This window comes from Pelobates fuscus, chromosome 1 (genome assembly GCF_036172605.1).
Source record: "Pelobates fuscus isolate aPelFus1 chromosome 1, aPelFus1.pri, whole genome shotgun sequence".
Lineage (NCBI taxonomy): Eukaryota > Metazoa > Chordata > Amphibia > Anura > Pelobatidae > Pelobates > Pelobates fuscus.
The window spans coordinates 489769424-489786706 of NC_086317.1; the positions used below are offsets into that span (position 1 = coordinate 489769424).

General features: G+C 46.3%; 1 protein-coding gene across 1 annotated transcript in view; it reads right to left on the bottom strand.

The window, feature by feature from the left end:
- The window catches only part of LOC134600390 (hydroperoxide isomerase ALOXE3-like), a 177741-nt gene extending 166611 nt beyond the window's left edge, over positions 1-11130 (bottom strand). Inside the window, exons 1-2 of the mRNA XM_063445013.1 lie at positions 10984-11130; positions 4142-4150 (exon numbers count right to left, since the gene is read on the bottom strand). Of these exons, the coding sequence (XP_063301083.1) occupies positions 4142-4150; positions 10984-11130 (156 nt within the window). The remainder of the gene's footprint in view (positions 1-4141; positions 4151-10983) is intronic.
- Positions 11131-17283: the final 6153 nt, after the last annotated feature.

The following is a 17283-nucleotide window of genomic DNA, read 5'->3' on the forward strand; positions in this document are numbered from 1 at the left end:
ATCATTTCCTCTTTCAAGCTGCGACAAAACAGAACAAAAGGCAAAAATATAATGGGAAGAAATGAAGTCCTACATATGAATGAATACGACAATGTCCACCATCCGAGGAGAACTGCCAAAGCAGATAGTGTTGATAGACTGTAAACTGAAACGAGAAAAAACAGAATCGAACAGGTTGATTAGTCAATGAAATGTACCCGTAACAAGCATGTAGGTACTTTATGTAGCAACCAAAATACCCTAATATGTAGAGATCCCAACCCGACTTATGAAAGGTAGACATAAGAACAAGTGACCGGTAGCAGAGACAACAAGCAGAGTTGCATACGTACCTGATGAACCCAAACTATTAAAATTAAACAAGGGATGGATAAGAATGGGTGGGAAATACTCGCCTCCTGTCATTAATAAAATTAAGATTATAGGTACACTAAAGCTAGCATAATCTACAATTTTATAACATGACAGGAGGCTTTGTATTTGCTGTTTTGACGCCCAGCCAACAAATCCAACGCTGGTACCCATTTCGGGAGATAACCAGAGCAATCCTCAATGGGCCCTCCAACTGTGAGAAGTGACAGTAGACGGATAAATGAAGATGCTAGCTGTCGATGTATCTCAAATACGGGAAAAACTCCATCTGTTGTTGTATCCACTGTACATGGGATACGACCCGTTTCCTAGTAGGCAACCCTGAACTGCAAAGCTGACCTATTAGCTATTTCCCTGTAGTTGTAAAACACCGAGGGTCCTACGTGGACTTAGGATTGCGAGAAAAACTGTCACCAGTTCTCGACCTTTGATTTGGAAGATGGCTCCTTCGATCATGTCGGGATCACTAGGTAAAGTGGTCTTGTAGACAAAATTCCAACCTCAGGTAATGCATCTGAGTCTACCATCATTTCCGTAACTGAATAGAGTCTTGTCGTTCTCTCATGATCCACCCGGTTGGTGGTCTCGTCTGAGAATTAACCTATTATGCCGGCAAGAGTGCTACCAGTACTCCAAAGGGACTGTGTAAACTGCAACTGTGGTAGAATAAGGTACTCCCCAGGGATGTCCAATCCGAGTCCCAACACTGAACTAGCGTAGCGAAACGATGATCGACTACTCTGGGGAACTGTGCATCCTAGATATAACCAAAAGGGGGAATCAAAACTAGAGTATGAGATTTCCCTCCAAATATATCCTTGTTGGGGAGTGACAGATGGTCCGGATCCAATGGAAATAGGGCCTTGCATAGACGAAGAAGAGTCCTCCGTACTTATCACGTGGAGAACCGCAAATTCTTCTAAATCGGTTCGAAGTGTAGGCCTGCTGACGAAAAACAAAATGGCCCTGGTGAGCGGGTCTGGAGTTGGACTTCCGTCTGCGAGACTGGCGACTGATTAGGGGGAGAGTGAATATTCCGATAAATAGTCTGTACGATCCTGTTCCATGTCCAACCTGCCAAAGTTCGTGGAGGGACTCATGGTCAGCACGCCACTTTCAAGACAGGGTACAATATGGTGAGACCTTAGGTCCCTGTATCCCTGACTGAATTCGAGAACCGAACTATAGGAATACCTCCCTTCTTAGCCAGGAGTCTGGAGAACCCATAGCATTCTCAAATACGCAGGTAAGACTAAGAGTCCCTTCACTAACGATAGGAGAACCGGAATAGCGAACCAACAAGGTCCCAGCTGCAAGCGTCCGAAGCAGAGGCCGTTCAGTTTGGGAACGTCGGCCATCATATCTGAGCTTGCTACCACTCCAGAGCATTTCTCCAGCAGTAGGTTGCGTCCCGACCTTGTGAGGTCTGTGCAGGAGTCAGGGTACCCAGGGTTCTTCCCATAGGGTCCAAGCAGGCCTCCTTGACGGTAGTTGACTAGGTGGGTTAGCGGAAAACCACAACCCAGACGGTTCCCATGCGGGATTAAAGCCTAGAAAGAGGGTCCTCCATAACCGAATCATGTTCTCAGAGGAGCAGAGGTAGTCCTGTCATCTATCCCAAGATTGTTAACAACCAAGGAAACCAAGGTCAACCGAAGATTCCGTACTTTCCATGCGGCCTATGTGTACGGTGTACCTGCAGCCGGGGTTGTGGGCCTTCCCCAGTCTTGTCACGCGAGTAAGACAGTGCACACTTGCTCTATGAAGGCCGCAGGATCTCCTGTCACCTTGCCATGAATAAAAACAGTCTAAACCGTTGGTACGCAATGGTCTGTATAACCTAGACAGATTGTGATTGTTTGTATGATATAGGCTAGATCATACTAAAACCTGCACCTGTAATAATCGAGGCACCTCCGTTGGCCATACCGTCCTCCAGGAATATATCCAATAGAAAGGTATGGGGTCACCAACAAATTGGGTCAAACCTGGGAGCTGTACCCAGTTCAAACAGCCTCTACGTTATCCCATCAATCTCCGGGGAGCATGAAAATAAGGTGCGGAAACTCCCCCAGTAATACCTCAGTGAGTATTTCTCGAGTGGGATACAGTGTTATGGACCCAGCAGATCCATTATAGGAGAAATAGAGAAATCCAGTCTAAACATTTATACCTTGCCCGATCAGGTAGCCCTCTATAGCGAAGTCAGTAGCCGGACGTAAATAAAATGGAGGGGTTCTCTCCCCTTACCCAGTCGTTATGAAGTATTGTCTCCCTTGCATACCGGTGAGGTACTATACCCCTGTACAAGAGCTGAAGCATCAGCGGTAAACCCGGTACGTGACACGTACCTCCATATTGCATTGAATGTAGGAGGGATGCCCCTCTATGCAGACCTCATTGGCCTGTACAGGTACAAGCCTGTGTTCTCAGCAATGGTGAGGCACCGCAGTGCGTGAGTGCATGAGAGAGCCGCACGCTCTAATAATGTAATCAAACTTGTGTCAGCAGCAGGCTGATAGTAGGAGCGGGCCGCACTCGTTAATAACAAAAGGTAGTGTCTACGTCCATGTCCGGTTCTTGCTATGAGAGTGAAACACACTCAGAACCTGTTTCCTGTATCCATCTCAGTATCGGACTGAGGGTGGAGGAGGGTCGCGCCCTCCAATAACGAATCAGTGTGTGAATATGAGAAGGATACGTTCTCTACTCGTGTAAATAAATATCGCGATCCAAGAGAGCCCGGGAGGTCATAGGAGGCCAGATCAGGCCTCTTGACAACCCAAGCAATAGGAAAATTGGAAGGCGCGAAAAGAAAGCAATGACAATTGATGTAGATAAAAAGCTAAATACGTACCTCGGAGAGAAGTTACATGGTAAATCGGAGAAGCAAGACAAGGAAAAACCAATTGAAAGGGTCAGGAGCTAAACTCGACACAGGAAAAATTACTGTAAGTAAACCACGTATAGCCAAACCTCTTTCGGTAGTTTCCTCCCGAAGTGCCAGAATCTAGTGTAGATAGAACTCTGTTCGGTAGTCCCAAGGAACGAAATCCATACGAAATACCAATAGCTTCACAAGATGATTCCCTTAATGAAGCATACGATTTCCAAATAACAGTCAGAGTCCAGGATCAGGATACAAGTAGAACTAAGCTTTATTCACATACATGGCTTTTTATGCAGGTCCCCATGCAAGGGGACATCCCACAGGGAGGAGTAACATTTATCCAATCCTGTACAGTAAAAATATAAAACACACCCAACACAAACAGATAGTTCCCTCCCCTAGTCCTGGAGATAATCAGGTCTGATACAGTAACAACCTAATTATCTCCAGGCTGAAAAATCACTGTTTTCCCCAATTTATGGAACACCCCTTTATACATGGGGTATCCCCACAAATCCTATGTCCCCTGATAGCCCCGATCTGGGTGACCAACATATCCAAATTTCACCCAGATCGGTTCAGGGGTTCGCAAAAACCATGGAAGTCCTTTGTAACCGGTTCACCGTGGGTGGGCTGCCCAAAATAGTTCCAGAGGTTCGTGTGGTTTTGCCGGTCACTTTAGAAAAAGGAGAAAAACGAATATAAATACTAACCGAATTCCCCTGGCTCTTAGCAGCGATTGTTCCCCTCATTCGTATACACAAATGTACCGAATAGCGCTCTTCTAGCTAGTCGGTACATATAGTTCCAGCGTTCGTATGTTTGAGACCGGTGTTCGGGAAGTCGAGTGTCCGATTTTAGTTCCAGACACTTGACGACCAAGTCCCGCTGCCTTTGTTTAACTGAAAAAAAGATGGCCGCGGTTTTCTCTGCCACGTGGCGTTCGGCAGTACGAACGCTGGCCGCACACTTCGAGGGTGAAAGTGATGCCAGCTTTGAAGTTAAGTGAGCCAGGGGTGGTCTTTGTTCGGCAGTTCCATCTGCCGATTGAAAATAAACAGAAAAAGCAAGAAACATGCAGAAATACCGGATAATAGAGTCATTTCTTCACAATTACCAATACCTAAGGTACCTGAAAGGCATCTAAAGACTTAGTTGCTAAATACAAGGAAACACCGAGGTCCCCTGTTGGCATCTGAGCACTGGTCCCTGCATGTGCGAAATTCTCCTGGGAGATGTGTCGCCGCCAGGCTGGAGCAAACCATGTTTTTTGCGCCAGTGGTTCTTCAAAAGTTCTTGCCCCTAGGGCATGAGGTTTAGGGCCTTCACCCTTCCAATCACATTTAGGTGGCCGTATACTGGTGTCTTCTTGGATAGTATGGCACCAGTTCTTGCTGGACACCCCTTATCTCCATGTCAATAGTGGGTACTGGGCTGTCCTCCGTGATATCCCCCCTAGGCCTGCGGCCAAAAGGGGGTTCGGGGACCGATAGATCAGGCCAATCAATGGGGCGTAGACATAGCAGGCCAATCAATGGGGCAGAGACATAGCAGGCCAATCAATGGGGCACAGACATAGCAGGCCAATTACAGGTGTAGTGTTCTGCCAGCAGCAGGAGACCAAACAGCACGTATAGAGCTCCCTCTATATGTATATATATATATATAATCTTGGATAATTGGGTGCAAGCCATACAGTATACCAAAACCACATGGTAGGGAGGAAGTGTGCTAATAGCACTAACATAGGAACTCTGGCAGTAAGTATGAAAAACATCCAGTAGTGTATACGGTCTCATGAATTCCTATCAAAACATGCCTGTCTGTTATGATAATGTGTGTATGTAACATAATCCAATCAAATTTGCCTATTAGCAAAGATAGTTGCAGAAGGACTGGAAAAATAAAAAAATTAAAAATAAAATGTATTTGCCATGATATGATAATACCTTTATCTATTTAGATAAGGTTAGAAGACCCGTATTATATGACAGTGTTTTACATTTCTGTCATTCCTGAAATGACTTGCCTTAGGGTGAACTATAACCTGGCAACTTTATGGTGTTATAGCCCCTACAACCAAGCCAGCCATTACAGGACCTACCATGAGGTCCTAGTCACTAAGTACTCCTTCGTGGAAGATGGGGGGGGGGGGGGTTGGGAGCGCGGCCTCCCTCACCCGGTCGGACGCATGGGGTGCGTCTAGAGAGCCGGCCGCGGTAAGCGGCCATGTGGGAAATAAGTTCCGCCCACCGTGTGCTCACGCTGTTCGGGAGCACTCCAGGGCCGGTAACCCGCGTACGGGGTCATCGGATCTGCGTGCCGCTGTCCCGGCGCTCGGAGGTCTCATAGGGGGCTGGATGCCTAAAGCCTCCTGAGACCTCCAAACGGCATAACCCGCTGAAAGTAAAACGGAAGAGGGAAAGAAAAAGGGGGGGGGGGGGGACAGTAGACAGAGGGGTAGGGGGGATCTGAGCTGTCACAGAAGGAAAATGGCGATGCAGTAAAGTACATAAAGGCACCGAAGGAATCCAAAAGGGCACAGTAAGGTATAAATACAGGCACTGAAAGGTATATAAATACTGCAAGGTACATAACAGGCACTAAAAGATCAATTTAAAATACTGCAAGCCAAAGAAAAACAAGTTACCTGCGCTCTCTCCTTTATCCCTATGTATTTTTAAACAAATGGAGGTATTTTAGTTACCTCCAATGGCCATGAGAGGATGAGCCCACCTGCCAGCATCAAGGCAGACCCCCCTAGGTGGGTACTAACTCTAACCATTCACCTTGCTTCCTTGAGCCTCTGGCAAAAATCTCTAATGAGACAGAAAGGGGTATTTTTTATACACACCCCTATACATTATTAACCCTTAATAGGGAACACATGGGATGGGCGGCTGCATTGTAACAAGGCTGAGTGATACAAAAAATGGATACAAATGCAGAAAGAAAAGCCCTGCGCTCACTCCCATCACTACTGGGCGGCTGCAATGACTACAGTGCACATCAGCCCCAATATATAGTGAAAAAAAAAGAAAAACAAGTGATACAAATGCAGAAAGAAAAGTCCTGCGCTCACTCCCATCACTACTAAGGTATATAACAGACACTGGGATATATAAAGGCACAGTAAGGCCCACAATACCCCCCATGAATCCAAAGACAGTCTAACACAAATATAGGAAAGCATAAGCTGCTCAGAAAATCCCCCCCCAAAAAAACTCTAAAAACAAGTGTAAATAATTAGTAAATTCCAAAGCCCCCAACTAATATAAGCAGGAGGCAGTGGTACTCTGACCGGTACTGACTGCGGAGCAGCAAAGAAAGAGGCAATGATGCATGGGGAGGGGAGTTTTATTGTACCTAACTTTTTCTGATTGGTTGTTTTCTGTGCTGCTGTGGAGTTCTAGTAAAGAGAGACTTAAGCAAATACGAAGCCTCCTGTCATGTTATAAAATTCTTCACGGATGTGCTCAGCTGGGGTACTGGGATCCGTTTAAACACCCATTACCACACACATGAACACTTTGGTACACACTTATTGACCCATACACACACTGGCAAACAGACACACACACACAAACTACAAACTTGTAATTTTGTAAGAAATTTTCAACAAACTAACTTTTAAATTTCATGTCGAATTCCTGGCAATTCCTATAGGATTTATTTATAATGTGTGACTTTCCCAGCGAGATCTGCGAGAAAAGCAATTTACTATCTCCTTGGATACATATAACAGTATCCATGTTCCTATAAAGCAGAGAGTTGTATGAAACACATTACAGAGACTTTTACATTTATATTCCATGGTTTAGACATCCCACTATATGGTGAAAAGAAAGCCTTGAGGTCTCTTTGGAGTTTGCAACCATAACTTAATATTTTACCAGGATGGATGCATTGAGATTTATTTTGTTTTCAAGTACGTCCTGGGTCCACAAACACGGCATTGTTACAGTAGTATAAAATAAAATATTAAAAATACAAAGTAATATTAAAATACACATTGTAACAAATCCCCGTACTCCAGCTGAGTATATCCGCTGTAAGTCTCCCAAATCCCATGTGATGCAATATAGCTCCTGGTTCCAAGCAGAGTAGTGATTATGGTTGTGAGTATAGCTCTCAATCCCCCAAACATGAGCCTAGACTTCATAAAGGGGTAAAATGATCTGATTTATTGGGAGCCACACACAGCCCTTTACGCAACCTCCCATGCAAGCGGTTTCCCAAATCATATTACAGGGGCATTCCTCTCTGGACCTGAGAGGGAACTAGTCACAAGCAAACATTCCACACACTCCTCCCCTGTGCCTGAGAGATAATTACCTGAGCACACAAACATATAATTAAATTATCTCTCAGTTACAAAAACATACAATTTAACAAACTTTAAAAACACCCCTAAAACGCATGAAAACCCCACATCCCCTCATAGCCCCCATGACGAAAGCAATTTCGCCACTGGTTTTTGGAGAGGACTAATGGCCAGCCTTTTGCCCAAAGACTATGGGCCCTGCAAAAAGACATTTTAAAAAGTGACTTCCATGGGAAAATGTGCATCTTCCCCTCCCCCTTTTTCCTGTCCTATTGTTTCTCCAGCAGGGCGTTGTCCCAGGGACACTGCCAGACCAGTTTAAACTGGTTGCTTTGTCCCTCCTCAATCTCCCATCAGCCCTTGCTATAGTCTGACCCCACCCTTCCTTGTACTACTGTGCACTTTGAACTATGTGAAATAGACCGCCCGCACAACCTAAATCCCTGGAACCATTCTGGGCATGAAAGCCATGCTTGCGGTCGGTCAAATATGACTTCCAGGAATTTCCTGAACCCCTGCTCTGATCTGGGTGATTTTTGATATGTTGTTCACCCAGATCAGGGCTTTCCATGGATGTATAATGTGTTATGGGGATGTGTGGTGTTTTGGGGTGTTTTCTGTGTTTTGTGAAAAAATTGTTTTTGCTGCTTGAGGATAATTGAGTTATTACAGTATCTTACTCAATTATCTCCCAAGCAGAGGGGAGGGTGTGTGTACCTTATCTGGGAGTGTCTAACTGTACAATATTGTTCTGATTGGCTTTGTAACTTTGTGTCCTGTGCCCCACAAGGTCCACATGGGTGGTAATTGTGGCGAAAGCAACCTCGCCACTGTCCACTGGAGAAGCCTGGTTGCCCGCCTCCTACCTGCTGACTATGGCCCCTGGTAAACTTGTTGTATTGTATTATGCTGCTACTGGCCCTTTAAGAACCATCTGGGGACATACTGTGGAGTTACTGGGTGGCCACCATTTCATGTATCAGAGGCACATGGTGAGAACAATGGATGAAGCACATGGTGAGAACAATGGATGGCGGCCATTTTAACTCACAGACACTGTTGTGACTTTTCTACACGGTGCCATCTCGCCGGTATTTGGTGCACAAAGACATCGTGCAGTAGTTTGAAACTATACAACAGGGGACACATTATACAGTAATTATTTTTTATATAATCTGTATATGTTCTGCGGAATCTGCATTAAACTGTATCTTCCAAACTACTGAACGGATCTGGGTGAATTTTGGATATGTGGTTCACCCAGATCCCCCGGTTCTGAGGATATACTTATGGGGTTATTGCATGTTTTGGGGTCCCTGTGATGTGTTTTATAAAACTGTATTCCTCTGCCTGTGATAATGTGATTACCCATTGTGTTCAGTAATCATATTACAGGCGGGGGGGGGGGATTTTGTGTGGGAGTGTCTGTGTGTATTGTACGGATTGATTGGTTGTTCTGTAAAACCCTGTGGGCTGTACTATGTTTGTAGATTGGGAATGAAAGAGACTGTATCTGCCAGTACAGCCAGATTCTGCTTGACCCTCAAACTGAATTGTCGTCTCGTTATTGGGGGAATTGGATTGTATGCTGACTGCCAGGAGTGTAAACATTTCGTATGGTTTTTCCTGTTCGGCTGTTTCCAGGTTCGTGTAGTTTGCAGTTCGGGAGATTGGTGCTTACAGTAGCTGCCTGTATATCCGGAAAGGGGGATATCGCTTAAACGGTTTTTATCCTCTTGTGGGCGAAACGGTCCGTTACAGTAATCTTGTGGGAAAAACTGTGTAAAAGACAATAAACACTCAGGTCTGCTGAGTTCCTGTTTATGTGTGGGGGAAAAGGCTGCATCTACACTGGGGGATTGCTATACTCTATACTCCCCTGGGCTATAATCACTAAGCTCTTTTAAGAGCTTGTTCCTGCTACACTCTCTGGATGGTAGGTGGAGGACGGCGAGACCCCAACCAGTGCTTATGGTGTCTGGTGGAGTGCTTGGAGCCCTCTGTGAGCAATAGGAGCATCGATTGATGGAGGTACCCGGTCAGGGTGCCAGGTGGTCCGTGGTGCTTATGGTGTCTGGTGCGGTGCTGATGGTCCTCGGTAAGCACTAGGAGCATCGATTGATGGAGGGTCTGTCACAGCCCCGATCTGGGTGACCAACATATCCCAAAACCACCCAGATTGGTTCAGGGGTTCGAGATTTTTGATGGAAGTCAATTATTTGACCGACTGTGCACATGATCTCTTATGCCCAAAACAGTTCCAAGAAATCAGGGGTCACGGTCGGTCTCTTTCGGGAGCACAAAAGTACGTAAAACACCAAACGGAATCCTTAAGTTACTTGTTTAGCCTGTTTCCCTTGTTCGTTGAAACGTTTCCACCGAACAGTGCCTTTCTAAGTGGAGTAGAACCGAACGCAGGCGATGATGGAAGTCCAGCGGTGTTCGAGAGTTTCTGTGTCCGATTTTAGTTCCATGAGATTTATGCCCAAACACCGCTTCCTGCGTTCGCGGGAACAATATGGCTGCCACCTCGTGGTCGTTCATACGAAATGAGGCCGCCCAGATGAACACTTAGAACACTGCAGTGGAAATTGCTATAAAGTATCAATTAGGCTTAACAATCACCCGGGTGGTCTCTGGTTCGTGCGGCTGTTTGGTTCCCAAACAAACCAAGCCTTTTTTCAATGTATTTTGCATGGCTCATAATCCTGGGGCAGGAGGCTGGCTAGCAGGCTACTCCAGGAGCCGTGACGAGGTTTGGTTCGGCACACACACACACACATATACATTTAACACAGAACAGGTAAAAAATATAATCAACCATGATTACAAGTGCATTCTGTACTGAGATATGTTGACAGGAATCTTAGAGTGGAGGAAGATTTAATTGTGTCCAGGAGGTTGTTCCATAATGGCGGTGCTCTTTAGTAAAAGAAGGATCGAGCAACTTTCTTTTGATATTGAGGTAGATTAAATAAAGTGCTGGTATTGGATCTGAGGTTATAGGAGATGGGAACATCTGGGCATTTTGCTCAGGTAGGGTGGGAGCTTTCTAGAAAAGCTCTTAAACACAAGGCTGGAAAGATGAAGAGTGCGTCAGGATTCCAGCAACATCCAGTTTAGCTCTTTTAACATGTCACAATGGTGGGTAAAGTAATAACATTCTAGTTCAAAGCAGCAGAATACATATACATATACAACTTGTAATATAAATTGTTAGATTATTGCGAGACTGTAAGCTCATTTGAACACGGTCCTCAGCAACCTATTGTTCATGTAACATTTTGTAACTTTAAATCGCTAAGGAATAAGTTGGCACTACAAAAATGCTATTAATAATAATAATAATAATAAAAACTCAAGTCACTGTTCTTCTTTCTGTTGAGAAGATACTCACAGACCCAGGAAAAAAGTCTTTGCATAGATGGTTCAGTTGATGCTTCATTGTTTGGCCATTGACTCCCACAATAATGATGGAGATGGCGTCAGATATCCCAGCACTAAGAGCGCCCCCGTTAAACAGTTTTACTTTGTATATGAACATAATAACGAAATGATCCACCGCTTTCCCTTCCAGAAGACTCACCCGGATTGTTAGTTATTGCAACAAACACATCCTTTTGTATCGCACATCACGGATATTCCCACCGTAACATGAGACATCATTTCTATTAATTATACAGTGATTGATGAATTCATTATAATCATCCGGAGAACATGTGCTTGTCACTTTGTATCTAGGACTCTGTAAAAACTCATTCACACTTAACTCCTTCTCTAACAAAATCTTTTCACTTGCAAAAAAAATCAGGATAACATTTATTTACAAAATGTGATGCATAGTGTACGTAAAAAAATAAATGATGCAATTTAAATTATTAGCGTATTTGTTCATTTGTTGTAGAAATAAAACATTTCAGAGATTGTCTGGTATTCTTTGCTTTATTTCTAATAGTTTCTTAATGTTGGCATGAAAGTAGAAATGCTAAATTTGCCACTCACAGCTTTATTCTCTAAACACCTGATTTTGTCCAAAACCCAGTGAAAATGGGATTGGCAATTTACTAAGCCAATTCTGGTTGAAAATTGGTGAGCACGAGCTAATCTGTAGCAATGCCCGATGCATTCTGTGTCTGATTTAAATCGGTGCTTTCACATCTGAATTATATACTGTTACAGTTGCCTCCGGGCTAGCTGAAAGTTGGGCCATAGAAAGGATGCTCCTAGTGCTCACTAAAGGACCATCAGCACCGATACCTCTACATCTACCCCTTATACAAACCTGCGACCCAGGAGTACATTTACCCCCAACCTAAGGGAATATAAAAATATTGACATGTTTGTAGAATCCACTACCAATTTGATAAAAACAATCAATACGGATATGCTTACTATGCAACCCAAAGGGAACCTATCCAGGACAGAATGGAGGGCACTCTGCAGCTTAAAAGAGAATGACAACATCATCATTAAGCCAGCGGATAAAGGCGGCAACATTGTGGTAATGAACAAACCACACTATGTACAGACAATAGAAAACATTCTCCTGGACAATAAGACCTACAGAGTGCTCGCCAATGACCCATCCACCAAATATCAAATGGAGTACAAGGAACTCCTAGATCAAGCATATGATGATGGCATCCTGACGAAAGAGGAATACTGTAGCATTTTCATAAAGTGTCCAACAACTTCAACCTTTTATGGTCTTCCCAAAATCCACAAGCAATATGAAACACTTACAGCTAGACCTATCGTTTCAGGCTCTAACAATCTGACCAGTAAGGGAAGCATATACGTTGATAAAATCTTACGACCATATGTAGAAACCTTACCCTCCTACCTCAAGGATACAAAGGATACTTTGAAATACCTGAAATCATTGACGGTACCAAGAGGGTCAGTACTCTGCAGTCTGGACGTAGAAAGCCTGTACTCATCTATCCCACATTCAAGTGGGCTAGACCATGTAGGCTATTTTCTGGAGAAAAGGGGTCCAGAACATGACACCCATACCAAGTTTGTACTAAACCTTCTGAGATTCATATTGACTCACAATTTTTTCTTATTTAAGGATAAGTACTATCACCAGGTGCAGGGGACTGCTATGGGGACATCTTGTGCCCCTGCATATGCCAACCTGCACCTGGGTTGGTGGGAAAAGGAGGTGGTATTCTCTGTACAAAACTCACAGTACACAGACTTCATCTATGTATGGAAAGGGTACATAGATGATATCCTAGTGATATGGACAGGTACCAAGCAATGCTTTGAGGAATTTGTAACAACATTAAATGTCAACAATATAAACTTGAAATTCACCATGGAATTCGGTGATCAAGTCCTCAATTTCCTTGACTGCACATTCACGATAACCGAATCCTTGAAGATTAACACCACCTTCTTCCGTAAACCCACTTCAACAAATAATATGCTTAGATGGGAGAGCTATCATCCTATCCCTCTGAAAAGAGGTATCCCAGTGGGACAGTACCTCAGGCTAAGGAGAAATTGTTCATCAACGGATGATTTCAAGACAAAAGCCAGTGTAGCGGAGGGCAATAGTAAAATCCCCGATATCCGCTGGTTACACAGGTACATCCACAGTCAGCGCTGAAAAGTAAGACAAGTTCCCCAATCCTCCCAATAACCGGACGAAACACAGTCTGGGAGTCAACTAACTTGCTTTATTCACAGACTTCCATATTTATGCAGTTCCCCTTGCAAGGGGTTTCCTTACAGACATTACAGGGGATTTCTCCCATCAGGCAGCATGATTATCCCAACAGGCATTGCTGCACGAGAGGGATACTCCCACTAAAATGGACGATTAAGTGGATTATCCCCTCGTGCAGCAAAACCGGCAATTTATACAGAAATCTATATTTTACACAGTTTTACTCGCTTTTAGACGAACGACCGTTCGGTAGATAGCTGGGGTCGGCGGGCACCTTTAGTGAGAATACCGCTCCGATCCCAGCTAAACTAACCGAACGCCGCACTAAATACATTAAAACATCGAGTTCGGTTTAAAACTACCGAACATCGATGGGGAACAGAATGTGCCGAACGCGGAACTCCCGAACGCTCTGGAAGCCCAGCGGTGTTCGGATCATTGAGTAGCCGTTTTCAGTTCCAGGCTCTCGACGACCGAACACCGCTGCAGAGACAAATGATCCAAGATGGCCGACCGCCGCATGGTCGGTAGCCGAACGACGGCCACCTAGGAGAGCCCTTAATTACCGATTGCAACATTGTTGCAATCGGTTAATTGGTGCCACACGACTTGTGAGTGGGTGGTCTACCTGGGGAGCCCGCATTCGTATGGCGAACGGCCCGGATAGCCATGTTTCGTTGAACGAAAGGTTTTGTATGCTGGCAGCGTACGGCTGCCAGCATGCGAACGGCCATATACATCACATACACAGTTTAAAGTACACAGTACACATTCAGCCTACGGACAACCTTTAGTAACTATAGTCCAGAAGTGGCTAGGTTTGCCACAATGCTCCCCCAGAACCAAGCCGGCATACACAGTCTGATCCCAACGGATCGGCTTGGGGATGTCCGGGAGAGTACTCACAGATCACTTCTCGAGTTCAGTCTGTCTGGATAACCCGTCAGCGTTACCGTTTTGTTTTCCTGGGCGATAATGGATGGTGAAGTCAAAGGGCTGCAGTGCCAAACTCCAGCGCAGCAGCCTGGCATTGTCCCCAGACACACGGTTCAGCCACACCAACGGGTTGTGATCTGTGAGTAAGGAAAAAGGTTGTCCATACAAATACGGCTGTAACTTTTTAAGGGCCCACACCACGGCCAGGCATTCTTTCTCAATGGCGGCGTAGCTCACTTCACGGGGCAACAACTTTCGGCTTAAGTAGGCTACGGGATGCTCTCCGCCATCGGCTCCCACTTGGCTCAGCACTGCCCCCAATCCAAACATTGAAGCGTCTGTGTGGACAAGAAATCTTTTAGTTGGATCAGGAGCAGTTAATACGGGAGCATTAGTCAGAGCTGTCTTGAGTTGTTGGAATGCCTGTTCACACTCTGGGGCCCAGACAACCAGTCGGGGAAGGTTCTTTTTGGTCAGGTCCATCAGGGGTTTGGCCAGGGTGCTGTAGTCGGGAACAAATTTTCTATAATATCCGGCAGTCCCTAGGAACGCTAGCACTTGAGTTTTAGTCCTTGGGGTAGGCCACTTAGCTACGGCCTCAATCTTGGCTGGCTCGGGTCTCTGCTGCCCACACCCTACTCAGTGTCCCAGATACTGCATCTCGGCCATACCTATGTGGCACTTACTAGGTTTTAACGTTAACCCAGCTTCCCCAATACGGTCTAAGATCGCCCCTATATGGCGTAGGTGGTCTTCCCAGGTCTGGCTAAAGATGGCGATGTCATCTAAGTAGGCACAGGCATACTCTTGAAAGCCGTCCAGTAGCCGATCTACCATCCGCTGAAAGGTAGCCGGAGCGTTTTTCATTCCGAAGGGCATGACCTTGAACTGGTACAGGCCAAACGGAGTGACAAACGCCGACTTGGGGATGGCGTCATCGGCTAGGGGAATTTGCCAGTATCCCTTACACAAGTCAATGGTAGTGAGATACTGACCCCGTGCCATCTTATCTAGCAGCTTGTCTATCCGAGGCATCGGGTAGGCATCAGACACCGTTTTGTCATTTAGCCTCCGGTAGTCGACGCAGAATCGGGTGGTGCCGTCCTTTTTAGGCACCAGGACTACCGGCGATGCCCAGGGGCTATCTGAGGGTTCGATAACCCCTAGCTGTAACATCTCGTCTAATTCTGCCTTCATATGGGTCCGGACTGATTCCGGAACCCTATATGGAGCCTGTCGCATAGGTAGCTGTCCCGGGGTTTCGACGCGGTGGGTGGCTAGTGGAGTGTACCCAGGTAAATTGGAGAAGGTAGCCCCTTTAGCTACAATCAGCGCTTGTACCTGGGCACGCTCGTGAGGGCTTAGCCGCTCCCCCAGCTGAACTCCCCGGGAGGGCTCTATCGGTTCCTCCGGTTCTAGCAAGTCAGGTAGGGGTAGATTCTCCTGATCTTCTAAGGCGGAGGCACAGATCGCCGTCACATCCTCTATCCTCTCATGGTAGGGTTTGAGCATGTTCACGTGGAGCATGCGTCTCTTCCCTACCCCTGAGCAGGGGCCAATCACATAGGTAGTGTCGCATCGCTGCTCTACTACCTGGTATGGGCCCTGCCAGATGGCCTGCAGCTTGTCTGTGCGGACGGGTTTTAAAATTAAAACCTTCTGTCCCACCTGAAAGCTGCGGTCTCTGGCTCCTCTATCGTACCAGCGTCGCTGGCGTTGCTGCGCCGCCTGGAGGTTGGTGTGTACAGCCTGAGTTAGCGCCTCCAGACGGTCTCTGAACTCCAGTACGTATGATACGATAGGGGTTTCGTTAGTAGTACTCTCTCCCTCCCAGTGTTCCCTAATCAAGTTCAAGGGCCCTCGCACCCTCCTTCCAAACAGTAGTTCAAACGGGGAGAATCCGGTCGACTCCTGGGGGACCTCTCTATACGCAAAGAGTAGGTGAGGCAGGAACCTCTCCCAGTCTTTGTGGGTTTCCCCGAACGTCCGAAGCATCTGCTTCAGCGTCCCGTTGAACCTCTCACATAGTCCATTGGACTGGGGATGGTAGGCAGAATTGACTATTGGCTTAATGCCACATACCTTCCACATATGTTGGGTGACCTCGGCAGTAAATTGGGTGCCCCGGTCCGATATTATTTCTTGGGGAAACCCTACCCTGGAAAACACTTTCATCAAGGCTTCAGCTATGGTCTCAGCATGAATGTTAGGGAGGGCCACAGCCTCGGGGTACCTGGTGGCGTAGTCCACTATGGTTAAAATGTACTTTTTGCCAGAGGGACTGGGTTTTGGCAGGGGCCCTACTATGTCTACAGCTACCCTGCTGAAGGGCTCGGCAATAATGGGTAGGGGACATAGCTTGGCCTTGTGGCGATCCCCCCGTTTACCTACTCGCTGGCAGACGTCGCAGGAGGTGCAATACTGGCGCACATCCTGAGAAATCCCGGGCCAGAAAAACGCATGCGTTAAGCGATATCGGGTGTGGGTCATCCCTAGGTGTCCGGACAAGGGGATATCATGAGCGATTCTAAGCAGCTCCTGCCTATATTTCTGCGGTACCACTAACTGTTTATTGGTCAAGGTGACAGACCCCCCCACGTCTTTTGCCGTGCCACGGTATAATAACCCTTTCTCCCACGTGTATCGCTCCCCCTCTAGCCCTGCCTGGTCAGCGTGTGCCCGGTCCCTATATACTTGTAAGGTGGGGTCTGTCTGTACTTCGGTCACAAAGGTAGTCGGGGTATCCCAAGACATGGGAGTCGGGTGGGGGTCATGGTCTCTTACCTGAGCCTCAGAGTGTATCGGTGTAGCCGTGGTGCGAGCCTGCTGCCGTGTAGTTACTGGATGGGCTTCCTGGTAGGGAGCCTGTGGAACAAAGGCAGAGGTCATCTGGCCCAAATCATTCCCTAGAACAACATCTGCCGGTAAGTTCTGCATTAGTCCCACTTCCACTGTCCCCTCTCCCGCACCCCAGTTCAAATGTACTTTCGCCGTGGGTAGTCGGTATACAGCTCCCCCGGCTACCCGAACGGCCACAGATCCGCCAGTATGCGTGCCCTCAGATACCAAATGGGGTGCTATCAG